The 15,602-nt window shown below is 42.2% G+C and overlaps 1 protein-coding gene across 1 annotated transcript in view; it reads right to left on the bottom strand.

Moving 5' to 3' along the window:
* TBC1D22A (TBC1 domain family member 22A) overlaps positions 1–15,252 on the bottom strand; it is a 352,669-nt gene extending 337,417 nt beyond the window's left edge. The window contains exons 1-3 of the mRNA XM_075274179.1: positions 15,155–15,252; positions 14,075–14,285; positions 2,447–2,503 (exon numbers count right to left, since the gene is read on the bottom strand). Coding sequence (XP_075130280.1) covers positions 2,447–2,503; positions 14,075–14,136 — 119 coding nt within the window. The 5' untranslated portion in view covers positions 14,137–14,285; positions 15,155–15,252. The remainder of the gene's footprint in view (positions 1–2,446; positions 2,504–14,074; positions 14,286–15,154) is intronic.
* Between the last annotated feature and the right edge of the window lie 350 nt (positions 15,253–15,602).

Below are 15,602 nucleotides of genomic sequence, written 5' to 3'. Positions count from 1 at the left end.
ATAATTGGTGTTTTACTATAAAGCTAAATGCACAAAAATTTGTCCAGCAACAAGTCTGTGGGACAGAAGCATTAACAGTGCATGGATCCTCCATGGACCCACTGAATTAATGCAGCAATCTGAGGCCACAAAACAGATAGGAATAGAACTTGTCTGAAGCTGTGTGTCTGAGCTCATGACGCCCTACACAGACCAGTGATAACACACAGGCGTGTGTATGAGCCCTAGAAAATAGTGGGTCAGTGTTCTAGCCGTTAAAAACATGGCCAGCACCCTGACAGAGCACTCATTCGTGTGCACAGAGTTAATAGACAAACCATGGGGTTCACCACAAAAATAAATAAATAAAACCAATCGGAGCATACAGGAGATAGTCACACCACTGAAAGAGGGCACAGTAGTCTCAAACGGAAAATGAAGTCAATAGCCATATTAATAAAGCACTGCTGATAGGGAGAAATTGTCGCAAATAGGAAAGCAGAGCAAGGAATAATCACGCATCTCATGTTGTCTTTCAAAGACACCAAAGGATTGTGTGTATCCAAAAGATTTACCAGACACATTCTCAAGAATACAGCTAAAGCCTCGTTCACATCTGCGTTGGTAATCAGTTCAGGAAAGCCGCATGGGGAACCCCCTCGAACAGAATACCAAACTCATTGGCAAGCGGTGTGCAGTGAAAGCACATGGAACCCATAGGCTATAATAGGGATAGAAAAGTAATTCATGATCTACTTTCATGTCTGCATGATTCGTGCAGGCAGCACGCGGAGAGCACACGTACCCCATTATAATACATGGGGTCCATGTGCTTTCACAGTACACCAGTTTCTAATGCATTTGGTATTCCATTCGGGGGGGGGGGGATACCCATGCGAACTCCCCGAACGGATTACCAACGCAGATGTGAAAGAGGCTTTAGCTGTATTCTTGAGAATGTGTCTGGTAAATCTTTTGGATACACACAATCCTTTGCTGTCTTTGAAAGACAACATGAGATGCGTGATTATTCCTTGCTCTGTCGGCTCTGCCCAGGCCCGATGCCTGGCAGAATGAATGAACAGCCGGAAGATGCTGCGGGGACGCTGCAAGGAGAAGACTTCTCAGAGGATCCTGCCCGACCCTCACTCGTAGACTTGGTAAGTATAATTTGATCGAATGTTGCCTACCACTGAAACGAGCATTTTCCCCCCATAGACTATAATAGGGTTCGATATTCGATTCGAGTAGTCAAATATTGAGGTGCTACTCGAAACGAATATCGAACCTCGAACATTTTACTGTTCGCTCATCTCTAATGAACACTTCTCTGTTCTGGCTCACAGGGGATTCCAAATCATGGATGTCCAAATTCCTTAATTCATTATTTAAATGGTTTCCAAAAGCAGAGAACAAAAAAATTGCTACTTATGCTAGGTTCACACCTGCATTCGGATTTCACTTTGGGGGGTCCGCTTGGTTTTCCAACCGAAAAGCGCTGAAAAATACAGAGTGCGAAGTCCTCTCCATATTTTTAAAGTGGAATGGGGAACAGAATCCCTGAGCGCTAGTGTGAACCTTGCCTTACAGATTCTATTTACAGTGTATCTGCTGAGAACTACTTCCTTTTTTTTTTTTTACTCTATTCTTCATTGTATGCAATCATTTGGTTTCTATCTCAGAGAGTCTGGACATTAGTTCCTTTTGTAGTTGAATCCAAGAAGATGTCATAAACAAATAAAAATATTTAAGGGCTTGTCCAGTCAAAAAAAATTTGACACTCAACTGTCCCATTTCCACGTTCCTACTCAACATATAATAAAAGACAGGAAAAAGCACATACTGTGCAATGACTGGTGGCACAGTGGCCTGCCTCAGCCAGTGATTGACAACAGGGATCCAATAAGTACCGGGTCATGATATGTGGCAGATCAGTGAGGCAAGTATCACTTCATTTATTTTTGTAAGGCAAGAACTATTCCCATTTGGACAACCCCTTTAAATAAAAGCTGCACTCTCCTTTCCATGGATCCCCCCTCTAGCTAATTTTCCTCTGTCTAAATGTATAAGCACCAATATGTGTCCTTGAGAATATCTGGTGTGTGACCAAAATATCAGTCTAACAGCCTTAAATCAACAACATTGCATCAGTCAATCAGTGTATTCCTATAGAGAACAAATTGTATGCCAAAAGTACACACCAAACGATTTCTCACTGTAGTAGTGTGCCACAGATCAATAACTATCCTTTACAAAGAAGAAATAGAAAAGCAAAACGTTAAATTCTACATTTCAAAAAGTCTTGTTTTCATTGTTACATCCACAGTGAGAGAGAAAAAGAAAAACAAAACAAGTGGGTCAACTGTCCATAACACATAAAATGGAGCTAAAAGCTTGCCCATTGCCTTTTATTCTATTTTTAATAGAAGGGAAGATAAAAGGACTAAAGAGAAAAAAATCTACTTACGTTCCATGCAGCAGGGGATCAAAAGGTGGATGTTGAGCTCCATACACATGTTGAATACTAATTTGTAGGGAAAAACATAAAAACAAAAATGTTACAAAGAATTCAGAATTTCAAAAAATAAACTTCTAAGGAGCTTGTGACTCACACAGCTTCCTATATACCTTAGCAAGTATTATAATAAGAATTCTACATGCTGCTACATGCTTTTTATCATTAATTGTACAGCTTAAATCAGTACGACTACAGCTTAGGCTCCGGTTACAATTTAAAACTATCAAAAAGCATGGTGTGAACACAGCCGTACAATGATTTAGGACTCTTTCACAATATAACTATTCTTCTGTAAGAGTACGATCCGTGGGAAAAAGAAGAATATTTGCACAGACCCCTTTACATTTTTTATTTTTTTACTGTTCGTGTTATAGCAGGCTTCATGTCTCAACTGGACTCCAGTATAAAACCATACTAAACAGCTTCTCATGTAAACCATTTATAACACTATTACTCTAAGCTCCAAATTACTATACAAAGGTTATAATATTAATGGATACCTACTTGTTATACCTTTATGAGTAGAAGTAACTTATGTAAGAAAATAGCACATTAATGATAGTAACAGCTAGCCCCTACTAGTGAATGGGCCAGGACGCAGCAAAACAGGCTCCTAACTACAGCAGCCTTAGGGCAAGTTTACACGGGGTTTTTTGGACCGGAACCTGAGGCGGAGGCTACGACTAGATGCTGCTTCTTTTTCCGGGATACGGACTCAAAATCCTGATAAAAAAAAAAAACTCTGTGTGAACTTACCCTTATGCTGGCTTTGTCTCAACACTAGCAATAAAACAAAAAACAAATAAAAAAAATAATGGACAAAAGGGCAGAGGATGGTAAATATCCTAGCACATTTTAGTGAACCACCAGCTTTCTACAAATAGGGCCTAGTCGGCCTCTCTAGCTAAAATCAAAGATCTTCATTCACTGGCAAAAACCTGACATCACATGAATCGTGAGGAGTTGAAACAATTACACATGAAAGCTAATAAACTAGAAGGTGAACTCAGGTGTGCCTTCTACCAGGTCAGCGACACACCTTTAGAAATACAAGGAAATACATAGTAAAATTGTGCAATCTTCATCTCAAGTGACCTTATTTCAGGTCTGAACAGATCTTGGGTTTGGTTCACACTGGAATGGTTTCAAAAAGAGTAAGAGGACAGGTGCAGAAATTTCCTTTTCTACTGTATGCTGGTATCCATTCCCAGAAAATTTGTTAGCATGTATTGGTTAATCGAGAAAAGCCAGGTCCCTATAACACTGCCAACCAATTTAAAACTAAGGCCCCACACAGTGGATATGCAGCTTTTTTTGTTGCAAACTTTGTTGCGTTTTCCTGCTCCAAAGCCAGGAGTGGATTAAGCAGAAGGGAAAAAGATAAGAACGCCCTATATATTTCCTCATTCCTTTTGTAGACATTCTTGGATTTTGCTCAAAAAAGCACAACAAAATCTGCAACAAAAAAAGTTGCGTTTCTGCAACTTGGAGCTTCAGTCTAAGGCTAAGGCTCACATTGCAGAAATGCAGCTTTTTTAGTTGTAGGTTTTGCTGCAGTTTGTTAAGCCAAAGCCAAGAATAATTACAAAAGAAATGTGAAATATATAGGAATCTCTTAGGGCCCATTCACACGGAGTAAACACGTGAGTATTTTAGCAAAATACACATGTAAAAATAAGACTCCCATGGACTTCAATGACATTTTTTTTACACGTGTAAAAAAAACACGTCAAAATATACGTGTAAAATGTCATTGAAGTCAATGGGAGTCTTATTTTTACACGTGTATTTTGCTAAAATACACACAGGTTTACACCGTTGCTTTTATTTGACTCAAATAAAAGCAACAAAATATTCAACAAAAAAGGCTGCGTTTCCACAATGTGGGGCCTAAGCCTGAGGCTAACGCCCTACGGGGCATCCCGCAACAAAAAAGCGCTACGGGAAAAACTGTGGCAGCAACAGTTCTTCCCGCAGCGCTTTAGGCAAAAATGTTGAAGAGGTTTCCGCTACAGACTTTCTGTTTCAATTATACCTATGGGGAAGCCGCCGGCATTTCTGTATGTATAGTTGAGATTTTACAATTTCCAAAAAATTTTAATCGCAAAGTGGGCATGGGATTCGCTAGAATCCCATCCACTTTATCCTGACTGTAAAATGCTGCATTTTTTCCTGGGGAGTTTACACCACGGGTAAATCGTGGTGTTTATGCCCATAAGGCCCCAGCTTGAAGGAGTTTTCTGGTCCAAAATTGATTTTTCACAGTGACGAAAACTGAAAACCCCTGTACAACTGAGGCCTCATTCACATCTGCGTCGATAATCCGTTCGGGGGAGTCCACAATGGGACCCCCCCAAACGAATTACTGACGCAGATGTGAATAAGCATAAGGTCCCACATAGCAAATAACAGCAAAAAACCGTGGCGCAAACTTTTTTTTTTTTTTTTTTTTAAACACATCGTTTTTCACAGAAAGTCCACAGTTTTCACTGCTGACTTTTTGCCACTATTATACCTATACGAAAAACACTAGCATTTCCACAGGAACAATTGACATGTTGCAAAAATACTTTTGTGCTGCAGATTTTATTCTGTAGGTACCATAAAACATAGCGTTTTCGTAACATTGGGCAACAGCCTAACTGTGATATGACATAAAGAAACACTAATTTGGACAAATCTTTTCTGACTTACCGGAAAAGGTTCACACAACCTTCTCTTGTCCGAGGATTGCAATATTAGATTACACAACTCTTAGGGGGCATTCACACGGAGGAAGTTGGCACTGATTCTGGCGCAATAACTCGTGTGAGAATCCATGCGGAAATAAAGCCTCCCATTGAGTTCAATGGATTCTGTTTTCCGTGCAGAACCCATTGAAATCAATGGAATGCTTTTTTCCCCATTGAGTTCAATGGGTTCAACGCAGAAAACGGAACCCATTGAACTCAATGGGAGGCTTTATTTCTGCGTGGATTCTCATGCGAGTTATCGCGCCAGAATCAGCGCCAACTTCCTCCATGTGAATGCCCCCTTGAGGGATGCAGTAAGGGCCCCATTCACACAAGGAATCTGAGTTAGAAAATCCAGTTTGAAACCAGTCAGGAGATTGGGACTCCTTGGCATGATAGTGATCTTTTAACTTTTTTTTTTTTTTTTTTTTTTTTTTAAATACTGTTAAGCCCCCTAGGGGGCTTGAACCTGAAAGCCTCCCATAGACCTCAATACAATTTTTTTTTATTTAATATATAGTCTTCAAATTGGATTTTGTGTGTTAAAACAGCCTTAAAGGGAGCCTTACAGCATCACAAGCCTCTTCTAAACCACTTATATGCTGTTGTAGAGGCAGTTACTGACATAGTGAACATACCTTTATTGTATCAAACTGAAATTTTGCTGTAGAGAAAAATCAACTCTTAATCTGTACACTAGGAATGGGCAATTCACCAGATTTATTTAATTCATCATATGAAAAACACAATTGTAAAACTGATGTTAACCTATCCAAGTCTAATATATTTCATAAAGGCTTGTCCTCTGGCCACTAGCTATCATCAACAGTTTCTTCAATATCATTTCTAATTGGTTGTTAGGAAAAGGAAGCCTGCATCAGATATTTCTGACTTCTTCTCTCTGTGCAAGCCAACTGAACTTAAAGGGGTATTCTCATGCACACAGCCATTTTTAAATTTGAAGATAACTGAAAAATAAACATATTTGCAAATATAAGTAATTTAACATTTTGCAGAGTTTTAAATATTTTCTTTTAAATATCTTGTGGTCACAGTCTGTCTTGATCGGGTGCCAGTGGATACGACCATAAATGAAGGACCTTTCTAAGGTTAGAAAACCAGCCATGATTTCCTTATTCTGGCCGGGATATCTGGCCATGACGCTACCGACACTGACGCGCATGCGCGGACCGTCTCGCATGACGCCATCATGGAGTGCGCGTGCTCCGGACGCCTGAACCACTAATTAATCACTTGATATGCGAGTATAAAAAGGTTTGCCAAGTTCATTTATATTGTATGCCTCCTGAGGAAGCCTCTTTGCAGGCGAAACACGTCAAGGTGTTCAGGTTTTGGGGACCTGATTTTGGGTAGCGCGGACCATATTTGCCACCATGTCTTCAGGTATTTAATATTCTAATTTTATGCAAAATCTTGAGTTAGGACACTTGCAGTCACTTTGTGGATATTTTTCTATTTGCCGTTTGGAATACCAAGTTCTTTGATCCATATTCCCTCTCTATTACATTGAGTGATTATTTCTTTATATAATGCATTTCATAGGAATATTTAGGCATAGTACCTGGCTTTCAAATGTATAGTGTATAGAGATGAGCGAACACTAAAATGTTCGAGGTTCGAAATTCGATTCGAACAGCCGCTCACTGTTCGAGTGTTCGAATGGGTTTCGAACCCCATTATAGTCTATGGGGAACATAAACTCGTTAAGGGGGAAACCCAAATTCGTGTCTGGAGGGTCACCAAGTCCACTATGACACCCCAGGAAATGATACCAACACCCTGGAATGACACTGGGACAGCAGGGGAAGCATGTCTGGGGGCATAAAAGTCACTTTATTTCATGGAAATCCCTGTCAGTTTGCGATTTTCGCAAGCTAACTTTTCCCCATAGAAATGCATTGGCCAGTGCTGATTGGCCAGAGTACGGAACTCGACCAATCAGCGCTGGCTCTGCTGGAGGAGGCGGAGTCTAAGATCGCTCCACACCAGTCTCCATTCAGGTCCGACCTTAGACTCCGCCTCCTCCAGCAGAGCCAGCGCTGATTGGCCGAAGGCTGGCCAATGCATTCCTATGCGAATGCAGAGACTTAGCAGTGCTGAGTCAGTTTTGCTCAACTACACATCTGATGCACACTCGGCACTGCTACATCAGATGTAGCAATCTGATGTAGCAGAGCCGAGGGTGCACTAGAACCCCTGTGCAAACTCAGTTCACGCTAATAGAATGCATTGGCCAGCGCTGATTGGCCAATGCATTCTATTAGCCCGATGAAGTAGAGCTGAGTGTGTGTGCTAAGCACACACATTCAGCACTGCTTCATCACGCCAATACAATGCATTAGCCAGTGCTGATTGGCCAGAGTACGGAATTCGGCCAATCAGCGCTGGCTCTGCTGGAGGAGGCGGAGTCTAAGGTCGGACCTGAATGGAGACTGGTGTGGAGCGATCTTAGACTCCGCCTCCTCCAGCAGAGCCAGCGCTGATTGGCCGAATTCCGTACTCTGGCCAATCAGCGCTGACCAATGCATTCTATTAGCCCGATGAAGTAGAGCTGAATGTGTGTGCTAAGCACACACATTGAGCTCTACTTCATCGGGCTAATAGAATGCATTGGCCAGCGCTGATTGGCCAGAGTACGGAATTCGGCCAATCAGCGCTGGCTCTGCTGGAGGAGGCGGAGTCTAAGGTCGGACCTGAATGGAGACTGGTGTGGAGCGATCTTAGACTCCGCCTCCTCCAGCAGAGCCAGCGCTGATTGGCCGAATTCCGTACTCTGGCCAATCAGCGCTGGCCAATGCATTCTATTAGCCCGATGAAGTAGAGCTCAATGTGTGTGCTTAGCACACACATTCAGCTCTACTTCATCGGGCTAATAGAATGCATTGGCCAATCAGCGCTGGCCAATGCATTCTATTAGCTTGATGAAGCAGTGTGTGCACAAGGGTTCAAGCGCACCCTCGGCTCTGATGTAGCAGAGCCGAGGGTGTACAAGGGTTCAAGTGCACCCTCGGCTCTCCTACATCAGAGCCGAGGGTGCGCTTGAACCCTTGTGCAGCCTCGTCTCTGCTACATCAGAGCCGAGGGTGCGCTTGAACCCTTGTGCACACTCTGCTTCATCAAGCTAATAGAATGCATTGGCCAGCACTGATTGGCCAGAGTACGGAATTCGGCCAATCAGCGCTGGCCAATGCATCCCTATGGGAAAAAGTTTATCTCACAAAAATCACAATTACACACCCGATAGAGCCCCAAAAAGTTATTTTTAATAACATTCCCCCCTAAATAAAGGTTATCCCTAGCTATCCCTGCCTGTACAGCTATCCCTGTCTCATAGTCACAAAGTTCACATTCTCATATGACCCGGATTTGAAATCCACTATTCGTCTAAAATGGAGGTCACCTGATTTCGGCAGCCAATGACTTTTTCCAATTTTTTTCAATGCCCCCGGTGTCGTAGTTCCTGTCCCACCTCCCCTGCGCTGTTATTGGTGCAAAAAAGGCGCCAGGGAAGGTGGGAGGGGAATCGAATTTTGGCGCACTTTACCACGCGGTGTTCGATTCGATTCGAACATGGCGAACACCCTGATATCCGATCGAACATGTGTTCGATAGAACACTGTTCGCTCATCTCTAATAGTGTACTGTGATCCAACTATACCTGCATGTGTACACTGTGACCTAATTATATTTGCATGTTCTTCCTACTCTATTTGAATATCCATCATACTTACCTGTAATGCATATTACTATATGCATGGATTTGCACTTGATACATGTTTAATATTATTTATTCATTGATTTATTAATATCCATGCAGTTGGCAAGTGTTTGGTCTTTCTGTGACTACCCCAGCTTTGTATCTGTGTATTCACTATCCTATTCCATCTGCCTTGCTGATTCTAATTTTACTAATTAAAATAAACTTTATATTTTTATATATATATTGTGATGCGAACTTTTTGCACGTTATATCTCAATACGGCCTATGTTAGTTTATTTGGTGTTTGCCTCGTGTTAGGCCGGTTGTTTAATATGAGGAGTCTTTTTTTGGTGAGTTCTAAGGTCAGAAAACCAGCCATGATTTCCTTATTGTGGCCGGGATATCTTCTCATACAAGTAGTATCCCTGCCTGGTAACCCAAATACAATAAGAAAATAATAGTTGTTTTCCTGAAAAGTTCCAGACCATAGAACATTTCTGCATTCGTGGTTGTATCCACTGGCAACAAGACTGTCACCACTAAGATAGAGAAAATCTTTTAATTTTTAACTACTTATATTTGTAAAAATTATTAACTTTCAATCATCTACTAATATAGATCTGATGATGCTCTTGGGAATACCTCTTTAAGTTCTGTTTCTTCAGGAAAAACAAGAAAATCAAGACTAAAATCTCAATTTTACTACAAGGCAAAATCGTCCAGCCTTAGGGTGCATTCACACTGAGTAAACGCTAGCTTATTCTGAACGTAAAACACGTTCAGAATAAGCGGCGTCTAAAGCTGCTCCATTCATTTCTATGGGAGCGGGGATACGAGCGCTCCCCATAGAAATGAATGGGCTGCTTCTTTCACTCCGTGCAGTCCCATTGAAGTGAATGGGGAGTGCCGGCGTATACGGCAAGCTCTGCTCATGCCGGAGCGTACACGCCAGCACTCCCCATTCACTTCAATGGGACTGCACGGAGTGAAAGAAGCAGCCCATTCATTTCTATGGGGAGCGCTCGTATCCCCGCTCCCATAGAAATGAATGGAGCTGCTTTAGACGCCGCTTATTCTGAACGTGTTTTACGTTCAGAATAAGCTAGCGTTTACTCAGTGTGAATTCACCCTTACTGTGCAGAAATGAACTGACCAGTTCACTTGGGAGTGGCCATTCCTGCCAGACCACTCGATTTTACCTTTGGCCACCACCCACAATTGGCCACAACAAAAACTGATAGGTCCCAATGTGAGATCAACAAGTGCTCTGGCAGATATGGGCCTCATCCCACTACTCTGGACACCTCATTTGCATATGGATTAAACCTGTACTTTCTCAGCAGCAAAACTTATGCCTAACCTCCGCTACAACGTTACTGAAGGGATTTACAAGCAATGTTTGTAGTGTATACGCCCTTTACTATAAGTTTTCCAATGGTGCTTATATTATACTGCCCCAACTTTTTATACAATCGTATGCCATATCATGTAGTATATATACATATAGTATCAAGGCAATAGTAAGGTCTGGTATTCAGAATACCTAGCCATTGTTTGTTACTTAACTTTCCAAAGCTCCTGAAAACTAGATGTGCATAATGTTGCAGGAATAGAAGAAACTACACATATTTGCAATTCAGCAGTTTGGGGAAGTTAGGTAACTTTCCCTGTGGAGCTGTGCTGGGTTCTATTGTTATTAATGTGAGTTAGTGAACTATGGCTTGATGGAGTCACTGTGTGTACAATATTACTGCTTGAACTATTGGTATTATGGTTTGAACTATTGTCATATTTATTTTATACTGTCAGGTACTTGGATGATTCCTTCCAACAAAATGGCCATTCTCACTGTATAGTCAAAAAGTGTACGGCCAAAGTCTAACCCTTTCCTCCTAAAATATCTGGCTGACACGCACTACCATTAAAAAGGACCTTTCACCTCCTGGGGCACAATACACCGCTAGAAAGCAGACAGTGCGCTGAATTCAGGCTTTCACATTCTGTGCCCCCGGTGAAGAGCCATTGGTGCCGCTACCATAGCTCTTCACTGTCAGAAGAGCGTTTCTAACAGTCAGTCAGGAACGCCATTCCTCACAGTAGCGTCTATTGCACTGTACTGTGAGAGGGGCGTTGCTACTGCCCAGCCATGACGCTGAGCAGTGAGGAACACCCCCCCCCCCCAGTACTAGTCTATGGACGAGCACTATCAGGAGGGGAGGGAGGCGTTCCTCACAGTACAGCGCAATAGACGCTGCATTACACCGCATGTGCCCCAGGAGGTGAAAGGTCCTCTTTAAGGCTGAGGCTCCGCGGTGCGGAAACGCAGCTTCTTTTGTGGCAAATTTTGTTGCCTTTTTTTGTGCCAAAGCCAAAAATGGCTACAGAGGGTATGGAGAATATATAGGAAGTTCTTATACTTTTCCCTTCTGCTCAACCCTCTGCTAAGTTTGGGTCAAAAAACTGCAACAAAAGAAGCTGCGTTTTCGCACAGTGGGGCCTCCGCCTTAAAGGGGAAAAAAATGGCTGATACCCTAGAGCAGGGGTAGGCAACCTTCGGCTCTCCAGCTGCTGTGAAACTACAACTCCCAACATGCTCCATTCACTTCCATGGAAGTTCCAAGAAGAGCAAAGAAAGTATTTATGCTGGGAGTTGTAGTTTTGCAACACCTGGAGGGCCAAAGGTTGCCCATCTCTGCCTAAGAGCAAAATACAACAACTTTTGTCATTTATATTTAATGCTCTCCAATTATGAGATGGAAAAAGTGCAAGAAACCTCAGGAGATGAAGTGAGATGTCATATAGGTAATTTATTCTTTCTTTAATTTGTCTAGATTTCGTGGTCCTTTAAGTTGGTTTGTGAGAGAAACAAGGATCCATTGTGCAAAGATTTTTTTTTTCCCCCCTCCATAACCACTCCGCTTTCCACTACTGCATTTGGTCATAGGGGCTGAGCCTGATGCTGCAATTTTCCCTGCACCACATACACATAATGCTTCCTGGCATTAGGCCTTTGAGCCATCTTGTCTTAGGGAGCCTTCACACAGAGTTTACACTTGCTCATTCTGAACGCAAAACTCGTTCAGAGTGAGCAGCGTAAAAAACAGATCCCCATTGACTTCAATGGGTGCCAGCATACGCGTGCTACCCATTGAAATCAATGGGAGGCTTTTTTACCTATTAGTTTCAATGTGATACGCACATATCACATCAAAAGCAATAGTTAAAAAATCCTCCCATTGATTTCAATGGGTAGCTGTTTTTACGCTGCTCACTCTGAACGAGTTTACGTTCAGAATGAGCGGAGCATAAACTTCGTGTGAAGGCTCCCTTAAAGGTCTCTGCTTTTTACAGGAGACCTGTCAAGTATGCGGTTATCTGAGCAGAATGTTACTGTACAGCAAGGCCACTTTAACCATAAGTCAAAGGATTCGTTTGTACTGGGCCTTATGGTAGTGGGGGCCCACTTGGGCCAGTGGAAGAATCACACATTTAGGGCCCCTTCACACAGAGTATACGCTGGTTGTTTCTGAATGGGTAAACATTCCGAACTAGCGGCATTTAAAACAGATCCCATTGCTTTCTATGGGAGCCGGCACACGTGCGCTCCCCATAGAAATGAACGGAAAAAAGAAGCCCATTCATTTCTATGGGGAGCGCACGTATGCCGGCTCCCATAGAAACCAATGGGATCTGTTTTAAACAACGCTGATTCGGAACGTTTACATGTTCCGAATCAGCCAGCGTATACTCCGTGTGAAGGGGCCCTTAGGGAGCCTTCACACAATGTAACACGCGTAATACATTGAAAGCATAGGGAAAAAAGCCTCCCATTGATTTCAATGGGGAGTGCACGTATGCCGGCTTCCATTCAAGTCAATGGGAGCTGCTTTTTACGCGCTCATTCTGAACGTGTTTTTACGATCACAATGAGCGCAGCGTTACATCGTGTGAAAGCTCCCTTAGAGTGCTATCCCTCTTTTCCACGCAGTAAGTCAGAGGTTTCCCGGTATACCTGACTCCAATGTAGATTATCTCTCAAAAACTTCCACTGTGGTAAAGTAGTAGCCTACAGAATGTATTCATGCCTCACAGACATTAAGTCCAGTGAGAATTAACAGGATACAGTTGAATACTTTTTGGTTTGGTACAAAATAAATACTTGAAAAGTGGTCCAATGTGATGTGAATTCTTTCCACCCTGCACCAGTAGAAGGAAAGATCCCAGCTACTTATTGGCTATGGAGCAGAAGCGTTACAGCAGAAACAGAGCAGCCATCATATGACAATCCCTCTACTCAGAAGATTTGGCTTCTACCAGATCATAACCTCAAGGCAGCACTGGATCCTACAGGTTTTCATGAGCATATTAACATATAGAAGCACTTTATTTAGGTACAAGTACAGGATTTCCCATCATTTTAGCTCATGGCTGTAATACAGGTGTATGGATATATGTATATCTCTCTATATTATAAAAATGAATTCCCCAAGGATTAGATACTTGCATCTAAACACAGTACTACACGGGGAAGGATTAGATACAGCTTTACTCCAGGTATCCATAACAACTGATCACAGGTTTTTCACTGATATCCAAAATGAGATACACATAATCACATGATGCTTATGGACATACACACAAACCACATACAAAATACACCAGTGCAAAATTGGACAATTCTTATGGGGCCACTACACAAACATAAAATGTAATATACCCGTGCGAAGCCGGGTCCTCCTACTAGTAAACAATAAATAGATAATATTTACAACATAGACACAAGAATGTAAACAGGAGTGTATAAACAATAACTATACAAGATCTGTAACAAGGATACATACAATAAACATAAACACAGCATGAAGAAGTTTATAGGTAAACACATCCATGACATTGTCAACATAGCAATGACCGACACCTCCTCAGCACTGTAAACATAGCCATCCCCTGTCCAATACCACCAGTGACTGACAGCTAGAGCTGTCCGGGACCACCCGCCCCGTCACAGCCCTGGGGTAAGAAGGAGCTCCAGCGGCCACTGCTTAGGATGAAGGGATGTCATGGAATCTCAGCACTACAACAGTGCAGCCCATTATACACTGACATGTCTCCTGTCACACGCACCTTCCCGGCACTTTAGCGACGTTCCTCTTCCAGAACTGCTTTCTCCCTGTGTCGCTCGCCATTTTCTCCCCACATTACCGGCTCGCAGGGATTACAAGATGAATCACAACCAGTTGATTTATTTTACGGAAAAGACTATCCACTGTGACTGGGTGCCGCCATGTATGAACCAGCAACAATCGACACTGCCATTGGATGACTTGACGTGGTGCTGAAAGCAAGTAGAAATAAATTTTGTTGCACACACTAGATTTGCATTGGGAAGGTGTAGTGATTTATTTTACAATAAAACAAACGCCATTGACACAGTGCAAAGAAAAAATTGAAAAAAGGCAAACTAGATCAATGTTTTGACTAGAGATGAGTGAATACTGTTCGGATCAGCCGATCCGAACAGCACGCTCCATAGAAATGAATGGATGCACCTGGTACTTCCGCTTTGATGGCGGCCAGTCGCTTAACCCCCCGTGTGCCAGCTACGTCCATTCATTTCTATGCAAGCGTGCTGTTCGGATCGGTTGATCCGAACAGTACTCGCTCATCTCTAGTATTGACGTTTCAGTCGTTAGACCTTCATCGAAATAGATCTGAAATTTCCCCAATGTGGGACTATTAAAGGATTATCTTATCTAGAAATAATGAACAAATAATGAACAAACAATCAGCAATGCGAAATGAAAGGTCAGGGCTCAATATCATAGAGAAAATAAATAAATGTACTATATACAATATACATGAAAACCGTAATGAGACAATGAAGAGACAAAGGAGTAGAAAACAAACATATAGAGGAAACCAGGAGAACTATGTTATGCCAAAAGTACTGTATAAGAAAGGAGTAACAGTGTGACTACAGAACAAATGCAAAAATCATGATATGATAGATACAGTGTATGGGGGTAATACAAACACAGATGGCTGGAAATATATGAGATAAGATAAGAAGATAGACTAATGTGGGACAGATAATGAGAGTAAATAGATAAAGCAGAGTGCAAAGATGTGAAAACAATGGTGGAGATTAGAGAATAAGAGACCTGAGTAGCAAGGAGTGAGAGACATAATAAAGATAAAGCTTACCTAGTGCATAGAAGTGTCAGGGCATGCAAATAAAAGCCCAATAACTCGGGTTATACAGAGGTAGCTTCACAGGAACCGAAGTGAAGTGCCAACAGCCAAATGGGGAGGAAGTAGGAGAGATATGTGTTCCAAAGGGAGGAAGTAGGAGGGATATGCGTTCCAAAGGGAGGAAGTAGGAGAGATATGGGTTCCAAAGGGAGGAAGTAGGAGGGATATGCGTTCCAAAGGGAGGAAGTAGGAGGGATATGTGTTCCAAAGGGAGGAAGTAGCAGGGATATGTAGATGAGGCGTGTGTAAAAAGGGGAAAATAGGTGAAACAGGAAAGCGGAGAAGATAAGGGAACATGGGAGAAATAAGTAAAATGAGAAATGTCACTAATGTAAAGGAATATGGACATCACAGGGAATGACGTCACGGGGGATGACGTCATATGTATACCACAAATGCA

This window comes from Leptodactylus fuscus, chromosome 5, assembly GCF_031893055.1.
Source record: "Leptodactylus fuscus isolate aLepFus1 chromosome 5, aLepFus1.hap2, whole genome shotgun sequence".
Classification (NCBI taxonomy): domain Eukaryota; kingdom Metazoa; phylum Chordata; class Amphibia; order Anura; family Leptodactylidae; genus Leptodactylus; species Leptodactylus fuscus.
This window is presented reverse-complemented; position numbering and strand designations above follow the sequence as displayed.